Raw genomic sequence first — 15,245 nt, 5'->3', positions numbered from 1 at the left:
ATGACGGGAAGAGCATGCCCATTGGTTCATCGTAGGCACTCTCCCGCTCCTCAATTAGCCAACTGTTCTGTCAATCAGGATTTAACGGTCGCGCTTGCGTAGTTTTGCCCAATCATTGTCTTTGTTTTTGTGTTGAGTGGGCGTGTCATACGAGCTGTCATCGGCGGCAACAAGCTGTAGAGCTGCCATGGCTAGAAATGCTAGCCTGTGAGTCGACTGGGAATACAACCAGCAGGCTTCTACTTCAGGTAAAACCTGAACTTTGATGTCTAACTAACAAATAGTTTGATGTTCTTCAGAATATCGGGATCGTTTTATTGGCGGTTCGTATACCGTTATGGCTTGTTTGGCTATTGTAGCGTTGTCGATAGCTAGCCAACCTCTGCAAGCATGCTAGATACCGCGGTATGCGCTGAGGGACTTTTGCACACATATAACTCATCTTACTAAAACTAAGTTAACAGCAACAATCACTACTAACTGGTTTAACGTTCAACATATTTCACTTCTATAGTACAGTAACGTCATTGTTATTGTTGCAGATAAATGACCAGTGTTTTAGCCACCCAAATCACTATTCTGCTATGATCCGTTAGAAAAAGCAGTGTAAATAAGTGGAAGTGTGTCTCTTTAATTTCAGGATATGCTGAAATTAATATTTGAATGGCTATATTCAGCCCCAGTCTCTGTTCATACGAGACAGCAATTTATTTGTGCATCTCTGTTGAAATCCTAAGTTATTAATGTTGGAGAAGCTGCAGTAAAGCATCACCTACATACGTATCTTTTTGTCTCCTATCATAACTTTGTAAAGTGTGACTGCTTTTGGGTCTCTTGTCTGTTTTGTGGCTGATTCAATTCATTTGACGAATCAGTGACTTTAAAGCTGTGTCTCTGTGGATGAAGAGGAATCTTTGTTTGTCATCCTCGGACTCCAGTCAACTAATAATTAACTGCTCTTTATTTTATTGCTGTCATTCATCTGCGTTGCTCGTCATCCTGATTGTTTACGTTCAATAAACAAGTGAGTAGTGATGATGACAGCCTTATCGCCAGTTCTGTGATCCGCGCACAGCATTAAAGTGTTTTCAGCTCAACTTTGATGTGCAGCGTTAACTTTCAACGTTGACATATGATTTCATGTTTGTGTGAGGCAACTGTAGCGTTTGCAGCTTGAATCTCCAAGACCCGAAGCTGCGGGATGTAGATGAGAATAAATAGTTTTGCAGACATAATTTCTGTAGGCGATGGTGACGTAGTGACAAGCAAAGTCCATTTGCACCCGCGTTTATAAAAGTATCTGCTTATCGGTTCGCACGGGCTCCACAGACATGTGTCATTTAAATTCCTCACTGCACGCACTAGACGGCTGGCATTTATAACTATTATTACAGTTTAATTTCTTGTCGCAAAGAAGCATTGAGTAATGTTGTCGGTGATAGAAAACAGTTGAACTGCGCAGAGAGTTCAGCTCAGTCGAAGCAGGAGCAGAAGAGGGCAGAAAGCGGAGAGATCGCTCTGGCTTTTATTATGCTCAGTTTGGTTAGAAATTGCCAATATAACCGGTCGGACCCATGGTGAAGAGAAAGAAGACGTCGCCCACTACGGAAGAATATGAAAATGGGTAAAATTGGATTTGAAATGAACACTTTATTTAGAGGTCGAATGCATCGAGGAGCTTTCGTTGTCGTTTGTGCAGGGCGCTAAACTGAAAAGCGCTCGCATTTGAATTTAGTTGAAATTCACCCACAAACGATGCTCATTAGAGCCGAAGGACAGCTGCCGAAGCACCGCGGCCACTTGCTAAACTGTTTCGGTTGTTAAATGTGATTTCTGTTATCTGCTTTAATGATTATTTTTGGTGTTGTTTTGTCGGGACTGGAGAAGGGATTTGAAACAAACAGCGGCGGCCATGTTGAGAGACAGTGAACGTCGTCTTTAGAAGTTAATTTTTCACACCGTTCTGCTCCTAATGCGACCAATTCCCCCTGAATGTGTTGTGGCAGCATGACACCGGGCTCCAGGGAGGGGATCGGTGTCGATGGGAGGAGGATTCCGTCCAGAAAGCCCGAAGGTTGCGACGAGGAGGAGAGCGCAGAGCAGGCGAGCGACGAGCGCAGTACAAAGGGAGACGACGGAGTGGAAATTCTTAATCCATCAGCCACGGGTCTCAGCCCCGGTTCAGCCTCGGTCCTCCCTGCCTCTCCGCCGAACCGAACCGGGCTGGGCTCGACCCAGCAGACCTCCACGGAGCCCGCCGCGCCGTGTCAGGACCAGCATCATTTTCTCCGATCGAGCGTTCGCCCTCCGAGTAAACGTATCCGGAAGGATCCAGTCGGTTCCACCATCAATGGACACGGCGGGGCAAAATCGAAAGGTACTGTTTGTGTCCAAGTGATGGGAGAGAGTGCGTGTGTGGGTGGATTATCGGGGGTCTCTGCTTTAACTGTCACCCTGCCCGCAGTTGGTGTCTGGCGCTAGCGGGAGGATGCGCTCCCTCGCCGGGTTCGGGGGGCTGGAGGCTGCCCACGTTTGTGGCTGCTCCAGCCTCGGTCGCATCACCATCCTGACGTTTGTGTGTGAAGGTACAGTCGCAAACGGGAACTTAGTTTCCGTCAGAACGTCACCTGACCGTCACACATTCTGGGGAACTTGTCAGCATAATATTAAAACGCAAAGCAGCATCGTCGCGTTAAAATGTTTCCTCTTAGGTTTTGATGATGTTTTTAAAAGAATAAGACAGAATTTAGTTCTTTTACCACTTCTCCCATTTATTGGTTTATATTTTTAATTGTGGACTGTTTTTAAATGTTAGAAGCGTATATAACCTACTTTTATTTATGCTTGTCACAACAAACAACAATTGCATTTTAAGTGACAGCATCCTGTAGCTGCTGGAGTAACACTGAGTGAGTGCAGCTTTCAGAAGAACCATCCCCGATGATGTGTATTGAAAGTTGACTGGTTTCACTAAAGAAGCATCAGCTTCTTTGTTTGTGTGTGATCAGTTTTATATAAAGGTGAGCTGCACGCCTAAAGAACAGTATTAGTAATGTAACATGACTGAAAGTTACAGTAGATGATTGCTTCAGAGCCCAGCTCTCCCTCACAGGAGGTTTTTGTATTTACTTGTTTTATTACACTCATTGATGACAGTATCTGATTGAGTCCTTTCAAAATCAGCTGGACAGAAGTTAAGATTTACACGCTGTTAAAGAAATGTGCTGCAGTGGTGGGATTTACTTTAGTTGTTTCACAGCGTAGTTCTGACCAGTTGACCAACGTTTGTCCTACTTATTTTGATAGGATGCTATATTGGTACACATCTATTTTGAAAGAGGCACATGTAGGTTACTTGCTATAAACCAGACATGCCCATTTTAGCTGGATAAAACTGTTGCCTTGAGAGCAACAGCCTCGGTGTGTGAGTCGATGCCTGGTGAGCTGGAGCCCATCGCAAGCTGGTTTTGGGCCTGTGTTCTGTAGACCTGGCTGTACTGACGAACTGCTTTTCCTGCCTCTTTTGCCAAACCTGAACCACAGATGGGGAAGCTCAGCAGGGTGTGCGCTATAGTGGCATTGGGTGGCTTTGTGTATGCATGTAATTCACATCTCCCCAAACCACACACACAAAACTACAATTGTGTTTGCTTTTGTCCCCAGGGTGGTCGGCCAGACATTTGGCTCCATCCTAATATTTAAGTTGTGCTGAATGCTTTATGACTGTTGGCTTTGTGGCTTCTGTCGCTCTGTACCCAGGGGCAGAAAATGGCTCTTCCACCCAGGCGACAGTGGGACAGTCAGGCCCTGTGGCGGGCTCCACGGGGGCAGTGTCGAAGTCTTCCAAAAGCCAAGCGTGTGCTGAAAAAGAGGAGCAGGGGAACCAGAAAAGGGCTCGTCGGCAGTGGGAGTCTTGGAGCGCTGAGGACAAAAACAGCTTCTTTGAGGGGCTCTATGAGGTAAAGACCTTACCTGTATTGAACTAATAAAATGTATGCTTTCACTTCTGACTCTGTTCCTAATTCCTTTACATGCAGCATGGGAAGGATTTTGAGGCAATCCAGAACAACATTGCTATGAAGTACAAGAAAAGGGGCAAGCCGGCCAACATGGTGAAGAACAAGGAGCAGGTCCGGCACTTTTACTACCGTACCTGGCACAAGATCTCCAAACACATCGACTTTGCTAACGGTGAGATGCCCCTGATCTTTACCATTCAGAAGCAGATCGATCCTACAAACAACACGTTGAACAACCTCGCCACATGCAGCATTTACCTAAAATAAGCCTTGAGTGTTGGTGTTAAATCTGTATGTACCATGAACAGCAGTGTTGTGACCTGGGTCTCCTTTTCACTCAGTCTACTCCAGGGTGCTGAAGAAATCTTCTCAAGAACTGTACGGACTCATCTGTTACGCTGAGCTCCGCAAAAAAGTTGGAGGATGTAAGTAAAGGCTTTCTGCACGTATGAATGTCTTATTAAACGTTGTGTGAATGTTTTGCTTATGTTAGTTTGTGGCTCAAGGGATGTCATTAAACATGCTCAGTCATCGGGGAACAGCAGCTCTTGAAGGACAATGATGTAAACGTCTCTCTGGTTTTGTCTTTTGTCTTTGACAGTAATGGATGATAAGAATGTGGCAAAGCTGAACGAGCTCATCCAGCAAGGGTGAGTTTCACTCATAATAAGTTTACTGTGCTTCTACATCTGTGGTTAATATGTATATTTGTATTGTACTAGCAGGAAAACTCATCACAGCCTAAATGTAACAGTCCAATGTCTCTGTGCTGTTCAATCTGATCGCCAGGGCGACCACTGTGCGCTCCAAAGGGAGGAACTTGCGAATCAAAGCACCCATGTGCCGCGCACTTAAGAAACTTTGTGACCCGGATGGTGAGCATGTGAACAGGCACACACACAACAGCACATACTACATAAGTACAGCAAACCAGGTTCTGGGCAAGAAGTACCATCCAGGTTTTTTTTCAGGCCCGGAGAGTGTGGGGGCGTGGTATTCTGGTAAAAACAATGGAAGCATGTGGGCTGGTACTGTTTCCACGGTAACTGTGGAAGCAAATTGTGGAGAAGCAGGAGGGAAAGGATGGAGACAACTGGTCTCACTGGCTGTGATGACAAGTCTAAAATAATCCAATGACAAAAGTCAAACGTAAACAGTTGCAGAAAGGGAACATTTGAATTCAACAGTGTGAAGCGTGTCTCAGTTCACCCCACTGTGCCTCTGCAGGAGTGAGTGACGAGGAGGACCAGAAGCCGGTGCGTCTGCCCCTGAAGGTGGCCGTGGAGCTGCAGCCGCGCAGCAACCACTCCTGGGCTCGCGTCCAGAGTCTGGCCCACAACCCTCGCCTCAGGTCAGCCACCGTCATTAAGAGACTCCACAGCATCCTTTACGTGTGTGAAATCGCAACAGGTCGTTTCAGCAAATTAAAAAAGCCCATGAACACTGGTGGATTATTATTATTATTATTATTATTATTATTATTATTATTATTATTATTATTATTATTACCACTCATCCATACTCTTTTGTCCACTCGTTTTCACATAGTTCTGTTTTATTGAGTTAACGCGTTTTTCCTTTTGTCTGTTCCCACTCAGGATGGTGGTGGAGCTTCACAGGAAAGTTTCCAGCCTGATTGAATATCTGAGACAGAAGTGGGCCTACCATGACCAGCGCATCGTATCCTTTTAACGCGTCTCTGCCACGTGAATTAGAGCCGAGCGGTGGCTTTGAACTGTCAACGTTTGGTGGGCAAACCTGTGTCTGGCATTTATGTTGAAGTCTTTAACGCAGATGCTTCAGCTTAAGAGTCTCATGGAGAGGGAGGCTCTGGAAGGCAGCCAATCCAACACGGCCTCTCCAAACAAATCCCAGCCAGAGGAGCTGTTCCTCTTCCCTGCTGAGAGCAGCGCCCTGACGACACTGCCTGGTGTTGCACGTGTGGTTCATTCAAAGGCGTCTTGCACTGTACACTGGCTAGAGAGTGGCAAAAACCGGCCTAATGCCAAGGAACTACCAGCAGCCCAGATCCTAGGAATACACACAGCTCCAGCCCCTCGGACCGGCACTAAATCTGGACGAGGAAACGGTACAGCGCCTGTTGGTGCTGCTGCATTGACTGGAGTGGGTGACACTCGTCGAACTGAGCCCGTTAACGCAGAACCTTCACTGGAAGGTTCTGCAAAGACAGAGGAGAAGAGGCTCCTGTCTAGTTCTGTCCCTCCTTCCGCTCCGCAGACAGTGGTTCCCAGAGAAGAGGGAACGGGACTTGGACCTTGTGATGGTGCGGAGGCCGGTGGTGGATTAGCAGACACCAAAACTACGGACAAGTTATGTAGCGGCGCTGAGAGCACGTCGGAGCAGTGGAAGGAGGAGCAGAGCACAAACACCTCATCCCCAGAGGTCACTCCCATCCCTCCAGCCAAACCCCAGGTGACGGAGGAGGCAGCGTCACAGGGTTCTGCAGCAGCTGCCAAGGAACGGACGGTGGAGCAGATCAAAGAGGAGGGATGGAGCGCTCGCGACGCAGAGAACGTTACGCTGGCCGAGCTGTACCTGATGCTGGGGAAGCCAGGCAAGCTGCAGCTGGAGTACGAGTGGCAGCCTGCGGTTCCTGCAAACAGTCAGGAAAATGGACAGAGCGTGGCTCAACCCAAGCCCGACAGAACCCAGCGAGTTCTGCGCTGCCTGCTCAGGCTGGTTGCTACAGAGGTGAATCCTAAACCTCTGGTATGTCTCGGCTCTAACTTCTCCCTGTTCGGCTTCTATTGTTTTCATGGACAACCCATCGTATGTTGTAAACCTAAAAGGACGTTGATGTGTCTCCTTCAGGCTCCCGAGCTGTGTTCTACAGCCACATCACCACTAAAGGCCCAACCGGAGGACCAGAACCAGGCCCTCACGCCTCCAGGGAAGGGTCCCGTCGCAGGCGTTCGCAGCCCCAGCTGCGGACGGCAGCAGACCTCTGTCCGAGGGGCCCGGCTGCACTTGGCAACGGCTGGAGCCTCAGGTATCATCTGCAGCCACTGAAACAAGCACTGAACTCACTAAGCCGTGCATTTCCACTGACGATTGCAGCAGCATTTGATTTGATGTGAAGTGAATCAGGTTATGTAAAAGAATGGTCATGAGTCATGTCCCATGTATGAGCTTTGTTTCCTGACAAAGTCAAGTCTGTAAGTTGGTGATGCGGTAGTTATTCAACGACGTTAACTGTTTCCTGCAGCGTTTTCACAGGTGGTGTTCGTTGTCTTCATGCTCTACTCCTGATGTTTTTAGGTGGTCGCAACCTTCCCCGCTCTCTGCTGGGGTCGACGGCGGCCAGCGACTCAGAGGGCGGCGTGTTCGCTGTACCCACCACAGCCCCACCCAACAGCTCACGGCACAACAGAATGTTCTCCCCCAACAAGGAAGCCGAGCTCGCCTTCAGGCAGCAGCTCGACTCCATCAGTGTAAGACCAGGAGGGCAGCTTGTTTGTAGAACTGTGATACTGTCAGTATTCATGTGTTAATATGCATTCTTTTTGTGTAGATGCAGTCAGATATTTTCCTTTCCCGACAGAGAAAACCTCGTAGCAGGCAACTTCGGAAACCACTTGTAGTTCAGGTAAGACAGGTGTTTTTAGTTGGTCCTGTCCTGAACATACACGTCCTCGTGCAGTTAAGCTCTCAGTGTAAAGCATGAGCTAGCTGGTGTGTTATTTGTGCATCATTAACGTGTTGCTCATCCACCTTCTCAGCGAACGCTGCTTCCACGAACCACAGGGGACACTCCTCAGCACGTGTGCTCCTTCTCTATCCTCTCCAACTCCTCCGCCACAGGTTCAACTCACACATCCGACTAAACTCTACATATATTTTTAATATTTGAATCGTGTGTTTGACCTTGGCTGATCTTTTTTTCTCACTTCTTCACTTTCAGGAACTGGATCCTTCCGGCCCATCCATACTCGCCTGGCTACTGCCCCTCGCCCCCTTGTTTCTAAAGCTCCCCCGGCTGTGCCCAGCTCTGTGACAGCTAGCCAGCTCTCCAGTATGCCTTGTTTCTTACTTAACATAATCTCCAGCACTCTGTTTGGTTCTATGACCCTTATGTACACGTAAATGGACAATTCAATCGCAGCGTAACTCTTGTTTGTGCCCGCTCCTCCTGCTCAGGTGCCATTGACCTGGCTGCGAAGTCTGCAGGCATCATTCCTGGCAGCCCCTGTCGGGAGCTGGATTCTCCCGCAGCCGCTAGCGACACGCTGCTCGCCAGCACACCCACTGTTGCTGTCCAGCCAGACTCGCAGCTTCTTCAGGACAATGTCCCAGAGGTCAGAAGCAAAGAGCGCACACACACAAACGTTTTTGCCGTGGAAACGTGTGTGAGGAGAAAAAAGCTTATATTCACTGCTGAGTATTGGACTCTTTCCACAGAATGGCCTCCCTCCACCGTCTCCTGGAGCGACCGGTGGTGGCGACTCGCTCCTCTCTCCCCCCAGCGTGGCCTCGCTCCTCGACATCTCTCTTCCTGGCCCCCCTGAGGAGGCTCTGGCCCCGGGAGAACCCCAAACACACATCAGTGACTCCATCATCGAGCTCGCCATCAACTCTGCCCACTATGGTGCATACGTTATTAGATTGAGTTCATGTGTTTCTGTAATAACAGGAGTAGTGTGTATAACTTTTGGATAATCATCCATGCTGCAGGTGAGGAGGCCACACTCTCTCCGGCCAAGCTGAGCTCCAACGAAGGCTCCAAACTGTTGGCCTCGTCTCCCTCTGTCAGCCCGTCCCGAGGCTGGATCCCGTCGCCCAGCCACGACCCCCAGTGGTATCCCAGCGACTCATCGGACTCCACACTGGGATGCCTCCTCTGTGAGGGTTTTTATTATTTAATGTGTCAGTATAACAGGCGATACATTCAAATATACATTTAGAAATTGACAGTAACAGATGTGAGCTCAGCTTCATTTTATGTATGTTCACTTTTTCTTCTGTCCTTCCAGCCAGCATGGTGACTCCTGATAAGAGCAGGCGGACCACCCTAACCCCCTCAGGCCCCTCCAGTGGCACAGCTTTGCTAGGTCCTAGCCTCCTGGACTGCAACTCCCATGATTCCTTCCAGTCTCGTGGTCTTCCTGATGTGGCAGAGGTAAGACGAGTGATAAATATGTTAGTGGAGAGATTTGTTTTGTGTGCTTTTGAAAATCCCCCAGGGCCCCTGAATGGTGTAATGTGCTTCCGTAACATTGTTGGTCCAGGGTTAAAAAAAACAGGCATAGAAGTGAACAATCACAAATTGTAGCAAATCACTCCAGTAAAAGTAAAAGAGGCTTCTTTGGTGCCACAGTAACTCTGTGATGGAACACAGCATCAGATGTTTTTCGTGGGTAAATCATGGCTCTGTGGTTGTGCCTGCAGATGGACTCCCAGCTTGCTTGTATGATGAGCGAGAGCAGCGTGGACTACATCGCCCGCTTCAACGACCTGGCTCAGGAGCTGGCTGTGACCGAGCCCTCGCTCCCTCCTCCCTGAGGACGGCTGGCATCGCTGACGCGGGGCTGTGTGGAACGTGGGCCTGAGACAGCTGCCGAGAAAAGCCTGGTCCACCCCGAAAGCCATGACCCCTGCCCTTTTATGTGAAAGTGCAATAATATCAGTGAACCTTGACCATTGTTTAAAACATGCTGGTTCCACTGAACTGTTCTTTAAGGAGACATGCCCTTTAAAAAAACACTTTAGAGAAACAAACGAGTTTACAAAACACAACCTCATGTACAGGAAGATACTATGCCATATCAAAACAAGATATTTTCATTGATCCTTCGTGTCTTTTCCTGCTGTGTATATGTGTGTTTGTGTGTCTGTCTTCTACAGTTTCAGGTTGACCCCCAAAATGTGTATATCTGCCAAAATGTGCAGTTTATCCCAGCAGGTGGCTAAATAGCTGCTGAACGGGGATTTGGAAGTAAAAAGCAGTCGAATGTGACCAGACGTTTCATAGCGTCTCTGTAGTTACTTTTGTGTTTGTGGTGGTGGAGCACAGTGAATGAAACACTCCTCTGCTGTCCTCCACTTCACCTGCTCTTCATCCCCATCGGTTTTGGTTCAGTGGTTTCGGACTTTAGGATCCAAACCTGCCGCCTGTTTAGAATCAGGTTCTTCATATCTTGCGGCCGTGCCCAGAAAGGCAGCGTTTGTTGCTTGACTTCCTTTGGTGGAAGTCAGAGTGAAAAGCAAGTTGCTTCATTTTTCGCTGAGATATTTTAGTTTGCATTTTATTCTGGTGTTACTTTAACGAGTTGCAGAGAAATATCAACTTAATTTTCCTCCATAATTATCTTTCATTTGCCTTATTTTGTAATTAGTCTGTCCAACATTAAGTGGGACTCGACGACACTAAAGATAACTCTGCTCAGACCGTATCATCTCATCATATGACAGGTTTAAGTCCTTCCTACGCTGTAGAAACTCCAGTGAACAGTATGTAATAACATCAAACACTAAAGCCATAGCTGACACTCCAATTTTTCCTGTTAAGGGTCTAATTGCTACTTAAACACACTATAGTAAATGTTAATGGCTTTTAATCCTCAGCCAGGTCTGAGTTCTGTTCAAGGCAAATGGAGGCTTCCTTGCAGTTTAATTCCTTTGCCCATTGTTTATCATGTTTAGTAACGTTCCATTTTCACTGGAGAATTTAGATGTTCTTCCAGTCGACCATCATCCTCACAGATATGCAGTATTGTAAACGTCTGTTCACATGGAATCATAGGAGAGCTCTCATCCTCATTCCCTGGATTTGAAATGTTCGTCCTCTTCGAGCACTGAGGGTTTTGACTCTTCAGTGCAAAAAGCTTTCATTTGTGAAATGCATCGTAAAAAAGGCTCCATCCTCTCACACTAGATATAAAAACAATGAAGATGAGTCTTTGTAAGGAACAAACAGCAGGTTTTGTCATTGAATCTGGCTGGTTTTATTTTTCTCCTGTTGAAGGATTTATTTGTACAAATGTCAATTCCAGTATTTACTGCGCTTTTGTAACATAATGTAAATTGTTATTTGGACTATTTATTCATAACATTTCTGAATGTGTTTTCTGTTTAACTTAATATTAAGGTGACATCTAAAAAAGGAAAAACCTGTTGTTTAAGGAGTTCAGTTTGTAAGAGGTGTTTCTATTCTGTGTATAAAGAGCGATAAAATCACACTGTTTCCTGTAATCATTGCGTTTCTACAGGAAGGTGTTGGCTTTGAGTTAAAATCTAACAGATTCTACTTAGTCAGTTTTTAGTAGTCATTGATTCTCTAAAAAAACAAACTCCTCTGTAAAACCATCCAACAACAACACACTATAAATAGAAAGTAGGAAACGCTGCAAACTGTTTGACATGAACAGGAAATTAAAGCATTTCTCTGGACAGAGATGTGTGTTTCCTTCCTCTGAGTTCATAACTCTTCATTTGTGACAATCATTTTCAGGGTGCTGTTCTGTAAACGCCAAGCTGTAGGTGACCCAGAAACATCAGGTGCCGCACCACAAACAAGACTTTACTGAAAAATGGTTTGAACTGTATTTCACCGTAAATGCAACTGTTGATCTTCTGCCAACTCCTCCAGGTTTGTGTAGATGTTTGCACACTGTTACGGCACTGCAAATGCATTTTAATTGCATTTGACAGACTGCTCTAAGCTACAATAGAAATTTTGAGCACTGACTCAACAGCTGCACAACACAGTCCAATTACTAAGCTCAGAGTGATAAACATGCACCTTGTGTTGAATTTTACAAAAACCATGTGTTTTTACTTTCTTTCTGATGTAACAAAAGCATCGTTAGTGAACAGGAGGATGCTCGACAGAATCCGTCCGAGCTTCAGGTAAACCAGTAAGTCGGCGTTTCTAAACTGCTGCGTTCCACCAGCTGCAGCAGCATCATCTCTCATTTGTTTTTCAGCTTCTGCTCCTTGCGTGCGCGAGAGGCCATGAGTTTAAAGAAGAGTGCAGGCCACAGTGTGCGGAGGTAAATGGCCAGCGAGGGCAGAGAGCCGGCCAGAACCACATCCTTGCTCCTGTGACGGACTGCCTTCAGAACTGCGTGAGCCACATCCCTGGGATCCCAACCCGTAGCTGTGGTTTTATCCAAAACTGAAAACAGAGCAGTGATTAATGAAGTACACAACAGACTCACTAGTTTGACCATATGTGTGACCAACTGTCCAACTACTAGGACGCTATTCTTACTTCCATACTTGGAGCCGTCTCCTGTGACAGCATTGACTGACAGATTGGTTCGGATGTAGCCAGGACTGATCACAGTGACTGGAATCCCAAAGCGTTCGATCTCTGCCCTTAAACAGTCGAAGTAGGCCTGGGTGGCGTGCTTGGATGCTGCATCTGAACAGCATGGACAAACAAGACCTACTTCATTTCTTATCTAACTGTTGAATTCTGTTTGCTTAACTCCAACAAGTAAACACAACTTACAAGCTGATCTATAAGGAATAGCGATCTTTCCCTGGACGCTGCTGATCACAACGATGTGTCCACTTCTGCGGCAAACCATGGAGGGCAGGACAGCTGTGAAACAGGAGAGAACAATTAGTGGACAGGGAAATTAATGACACTGTACAAACACTGTTAGGAAATCTGAAAATATCCCTGAACCTCCAGCTCCATCAAAGGTATGGGCCTTTTCCTGCTATTTGTAAAAGAAAAGAAATCTTGACCTAATCTATGCAACCAACCTTGGGTTAGAGCAATGGGTCCAAAGTAATTGGTTTCCATAACATCTCTTTGCACAGAAATGTTGGTATCCAATATGTTGCCACGGTAACTGATCCCAGCATTATTGATGAGCACATCTACTTGTCCATAGCATTTCAGGATCTGCTCTGCAGCTCGGTCCATCGTGTCTGTTGCAGCCAGGTCGAATACAACAGTCCTTGGAATGTGTGTCTGACAGTGGGACAAGAAAATAGTAGTAGTTATTCATCTGCACCAGGGGTTTTCAAATCCTACATAATAAAAAGTGTTTATGTGCAGGGTTGAGCAATACAGTGTCTTTTTAATGAAGATTTATGTCAGTAAATGAAAAGAGCAAATTACATTACTGATGAAAACGTAACCCATAATTCAACTGTTTTACTCATGGTATTTAATGAATATATATATTTATATAATCTTGGTATTTCTAACAGTGTACACACCTGGTTGTGCGTTTCTGCTGAACTGGCTGTGAGCTCCTGCACCACCTGCTGCAAACGGGATGCATCTCGTCCACATAGCACGAGGCGTGCACCTGCAGCATGGAAGACCCGAGCACACTCTGCAACACCAGCACACGTGCATTACTCAGAATGACCTTCGAGCTCCAGACGAACTAGCATGCTGAAGAGAGAAAGAGAAGAGAGGCCTGACCTTTCCCCAGTCCAGAACTGGCCCCCGTTATGACCACAACAGCATCCTGCAGAGAAGCCCCAGGTCTGAGGCGGACCAGCATCCGGTAGAGCAACAGGACCCCTGCACCTGCCAAAGCCAGTGGGAACAGCCCTCCTCCAGTGATGCGCTCCATGGGGCCCTGCCTCCCTGCTGTCAGCACAGCTATGAGGAGTTTCACAGTGCAAAAGCTGAATTAATCTTTTCCCAACGATCTACGACGTTCATAGGCTAAAAGATGGATCCAATATTTGTGCCAGCCAATTTAAAAGATACTGGTACTTAAAATGTAGCTTTACAACTTTATAACCACATGCTGAAAACGAGTACTTTAATCATCCACCAGGGGCCGACACGTGAGTCTGCATCGTTACGCCATAAAACATGAGTAAAGGTTAAGCTAAGCACAGCGTAAAGCTGGAGATGCTAAGCTAACGTTAGCTAAGCTTCTCTGTACAAGAATCCAATGTTTCATACGCTAATGTTTGTGTGTTATAAGCCTCACCTGGGAACCTCACAAAACGACGTGAAGCGGGAATAAAAAGCAGTTTTGAGCGTCTGACAGCGGAGCCACACAGAACACCGGAGTGAGTCTCTCAACGACCGACGGAGGCTCGCCACAGGGCATCATGGGAGTTGTAGTCCGGTAGTCAAATCCGGTTGATTCAAATCGAGCACGTACGGACTTGCCTAGTTTTGCTCATTGTTTATTTGCTACCGGTTAAGCCAGACGTTTTAGAAGTACTCAAATGAAATTCCAAGTATTTTTATATTCGCTGTTAATAAGTAATGTACGCCCGCTGCAAGGAATGATGGGAGTTGTGGTACTTCCAAGCCAGTAGCCTCACTCGGCAATGAGATAATTATGAGCTAATAATGCCATAAATATGGATGTTGGCAGTAGGTAGTTGTAGAGGTACACAGTTAAGTAAAACACAGTAGAGTTACAAGTGCTTGCCTTAAATGTACTAAAAGTAGAGGTCACATCATGGAACTTTATATTTTTATAGGGACTGTATCAAAATATTATGTAGTTACACATAAATTGTAAAATAACTGTTGAATGACTCATTAAATGTATATATTTATTTGTTAAAATGACCCATAGAACTGACAAAGGTGCTGTGTGAATCAGGTCTGTAAATAAGTTGTGACATATTTTCGTGCTAAAGGATTATTGCCTGGAACAACCCGAGTAACTTCGGACGTCTTAGCTGCTTTCACCATCAGTGTCAACAGAGGGATACTGACCTGTTATCCAGCATCTTAAAAGAATCATCGTTATGACGACAGGGCATCCCTGTGCCACCAGACAGCAACACCCTGATATGGTAGATAAAACAGTGAGCACATCAAACAGGCAGGTCTCCTGTGGATCAACTGTAGCGTCAGCTGACAGATAATGAGTCTGGTCTGGCCTCAAATCAGCAAACTAACGAGGTTGCCTTCCCTTCCTGTAAAGTGAAAGGCACTGGAACCTTGGGGACACTCTTGTGTGCATAAATGCATTTTATTTGATTTCAAAAATGACGGAGCAGAAAACGCATGGGTTTGCAGAGCACCTCTGTGGTCCCAATGTACAGCTACACTGAACTCGAGGTTGTGCCTGCAAAGTCAACATGAACAAAAAGAGCAAGTTGCTGCGTTCACACATGGTACACAATTAAGAAACTATACATTTTTATCTATGTAAGCACCACTAAGATTGAAAAATGAAAAAAAGCACCCTGTGTTGTTTAGATGTCAGGATGACAGTGAAACATTGTCATTAACTAAATCTTAGCAACCCTATTACGGGTCTT

General features: G+C 46.2%; 2 protein-coding genes across 4 annotated transcripts; one reads left to right on the top strand and one right to left on the bottom strand.

The window, feature by feature from the left end:
• The first annotated feature begins 97 nt into the window (after nt 1-97).
• cramp1 (cramped chromatin regulator homolog 1) lies at nt 98-11,213 on the top strand. Of its 3 annotated transcripts, none has more exons than XM_029160192.3 (20): nt 98-248; nt 2,007-2,377; nt 3,760-3,959; nt 4,038-4,191; nt 4,361-4,444; nt 4,621-4,669; nt 4,809-4,894; nt 5,247-5,370; nt 5,618-5,699; nt 5,823-6,749; nt 6,852-7,029; nt 7,299-7,471; nt 7,552-7,626; nt 7,760-7,841; nt 7,942-8,052; nt 8,178-8,335; nt 8,439-8,625; nt 8,712-8,879; nt 9,011-9,156; nt 9,426-11,213. In XM_029160192.3, exons 2-20 carry the CDS (start codon nt 2,008-2,010, stop codon nt 9,537-9,539), a joined length of 3,468 nt encoding a protein of 1,155 aa, XP_029016025.1. In that variant the 5' UTR covers nt 98-248; nt 2,007; the 3' UTR covers nt 9,540-11,213. The 3 variants fall into 3 exon arrangements, with proteins under 3 accessions (XP_029016025.1, XP_029016024.1, XP_029016023.1); XM_029160191.3 differs by lacking the exon at nt 98-248 and adding an exon at nt 1,356-1,624 and having other exon boundaries at nt 7,582-7,626; XM_029160190.3 differs by lacking the exon at nt 98-248 and adding an exon at nt 1,358-1,624.
• dhrs7b (dehydrogenase/reductase (SDR family) member 7B) lies at nt 10,958-14,103 on the bottom strand. Its single transcript, XM_029160197.3, has 7 exons — nt 13,949-14,103; nt 13,426-13,608; nt 13,215-13,333; nt 12,753-12,963; nt 12,493-12,585; nt 12,250-12,402; nt 10,958-12,153 (listed from the first exon to the last, which is right to left on the bottom strand). The coding sequence occupies exons 2-7, from the start codon at nt 13,577-13,579 to the stop codon at nt 11,948-11,950; spliced, it is 936 nt and encodes a 311-aa protein (XP_029016030.1). The 5' UTR covers nt 13,580-13,608; nt 13,949-14,103; the 3' UTR covers nt 10,958-11,947.
• Between the last annotated feature and the right edge of the window lie 1,142 nt (nt 14,104-15,245).

The sequence above is a fragment of the Betta splendens genome, chromosome 8 (genome assembly GCF_900634795.4).
Source record: "Betta splendens chromosome 8, fBetSpl5.4, whole genome shotgun sequence".
Classification (NCBI taxonomy): Eukaryota; Metazoa; Chordata; class Actinopteri; order Anabantiformes; family Osphronemidae; genus Betta; species Betta splendens.
This window is presented reverse-complemented; position numbering and strand designations above follow the sequence as displayed.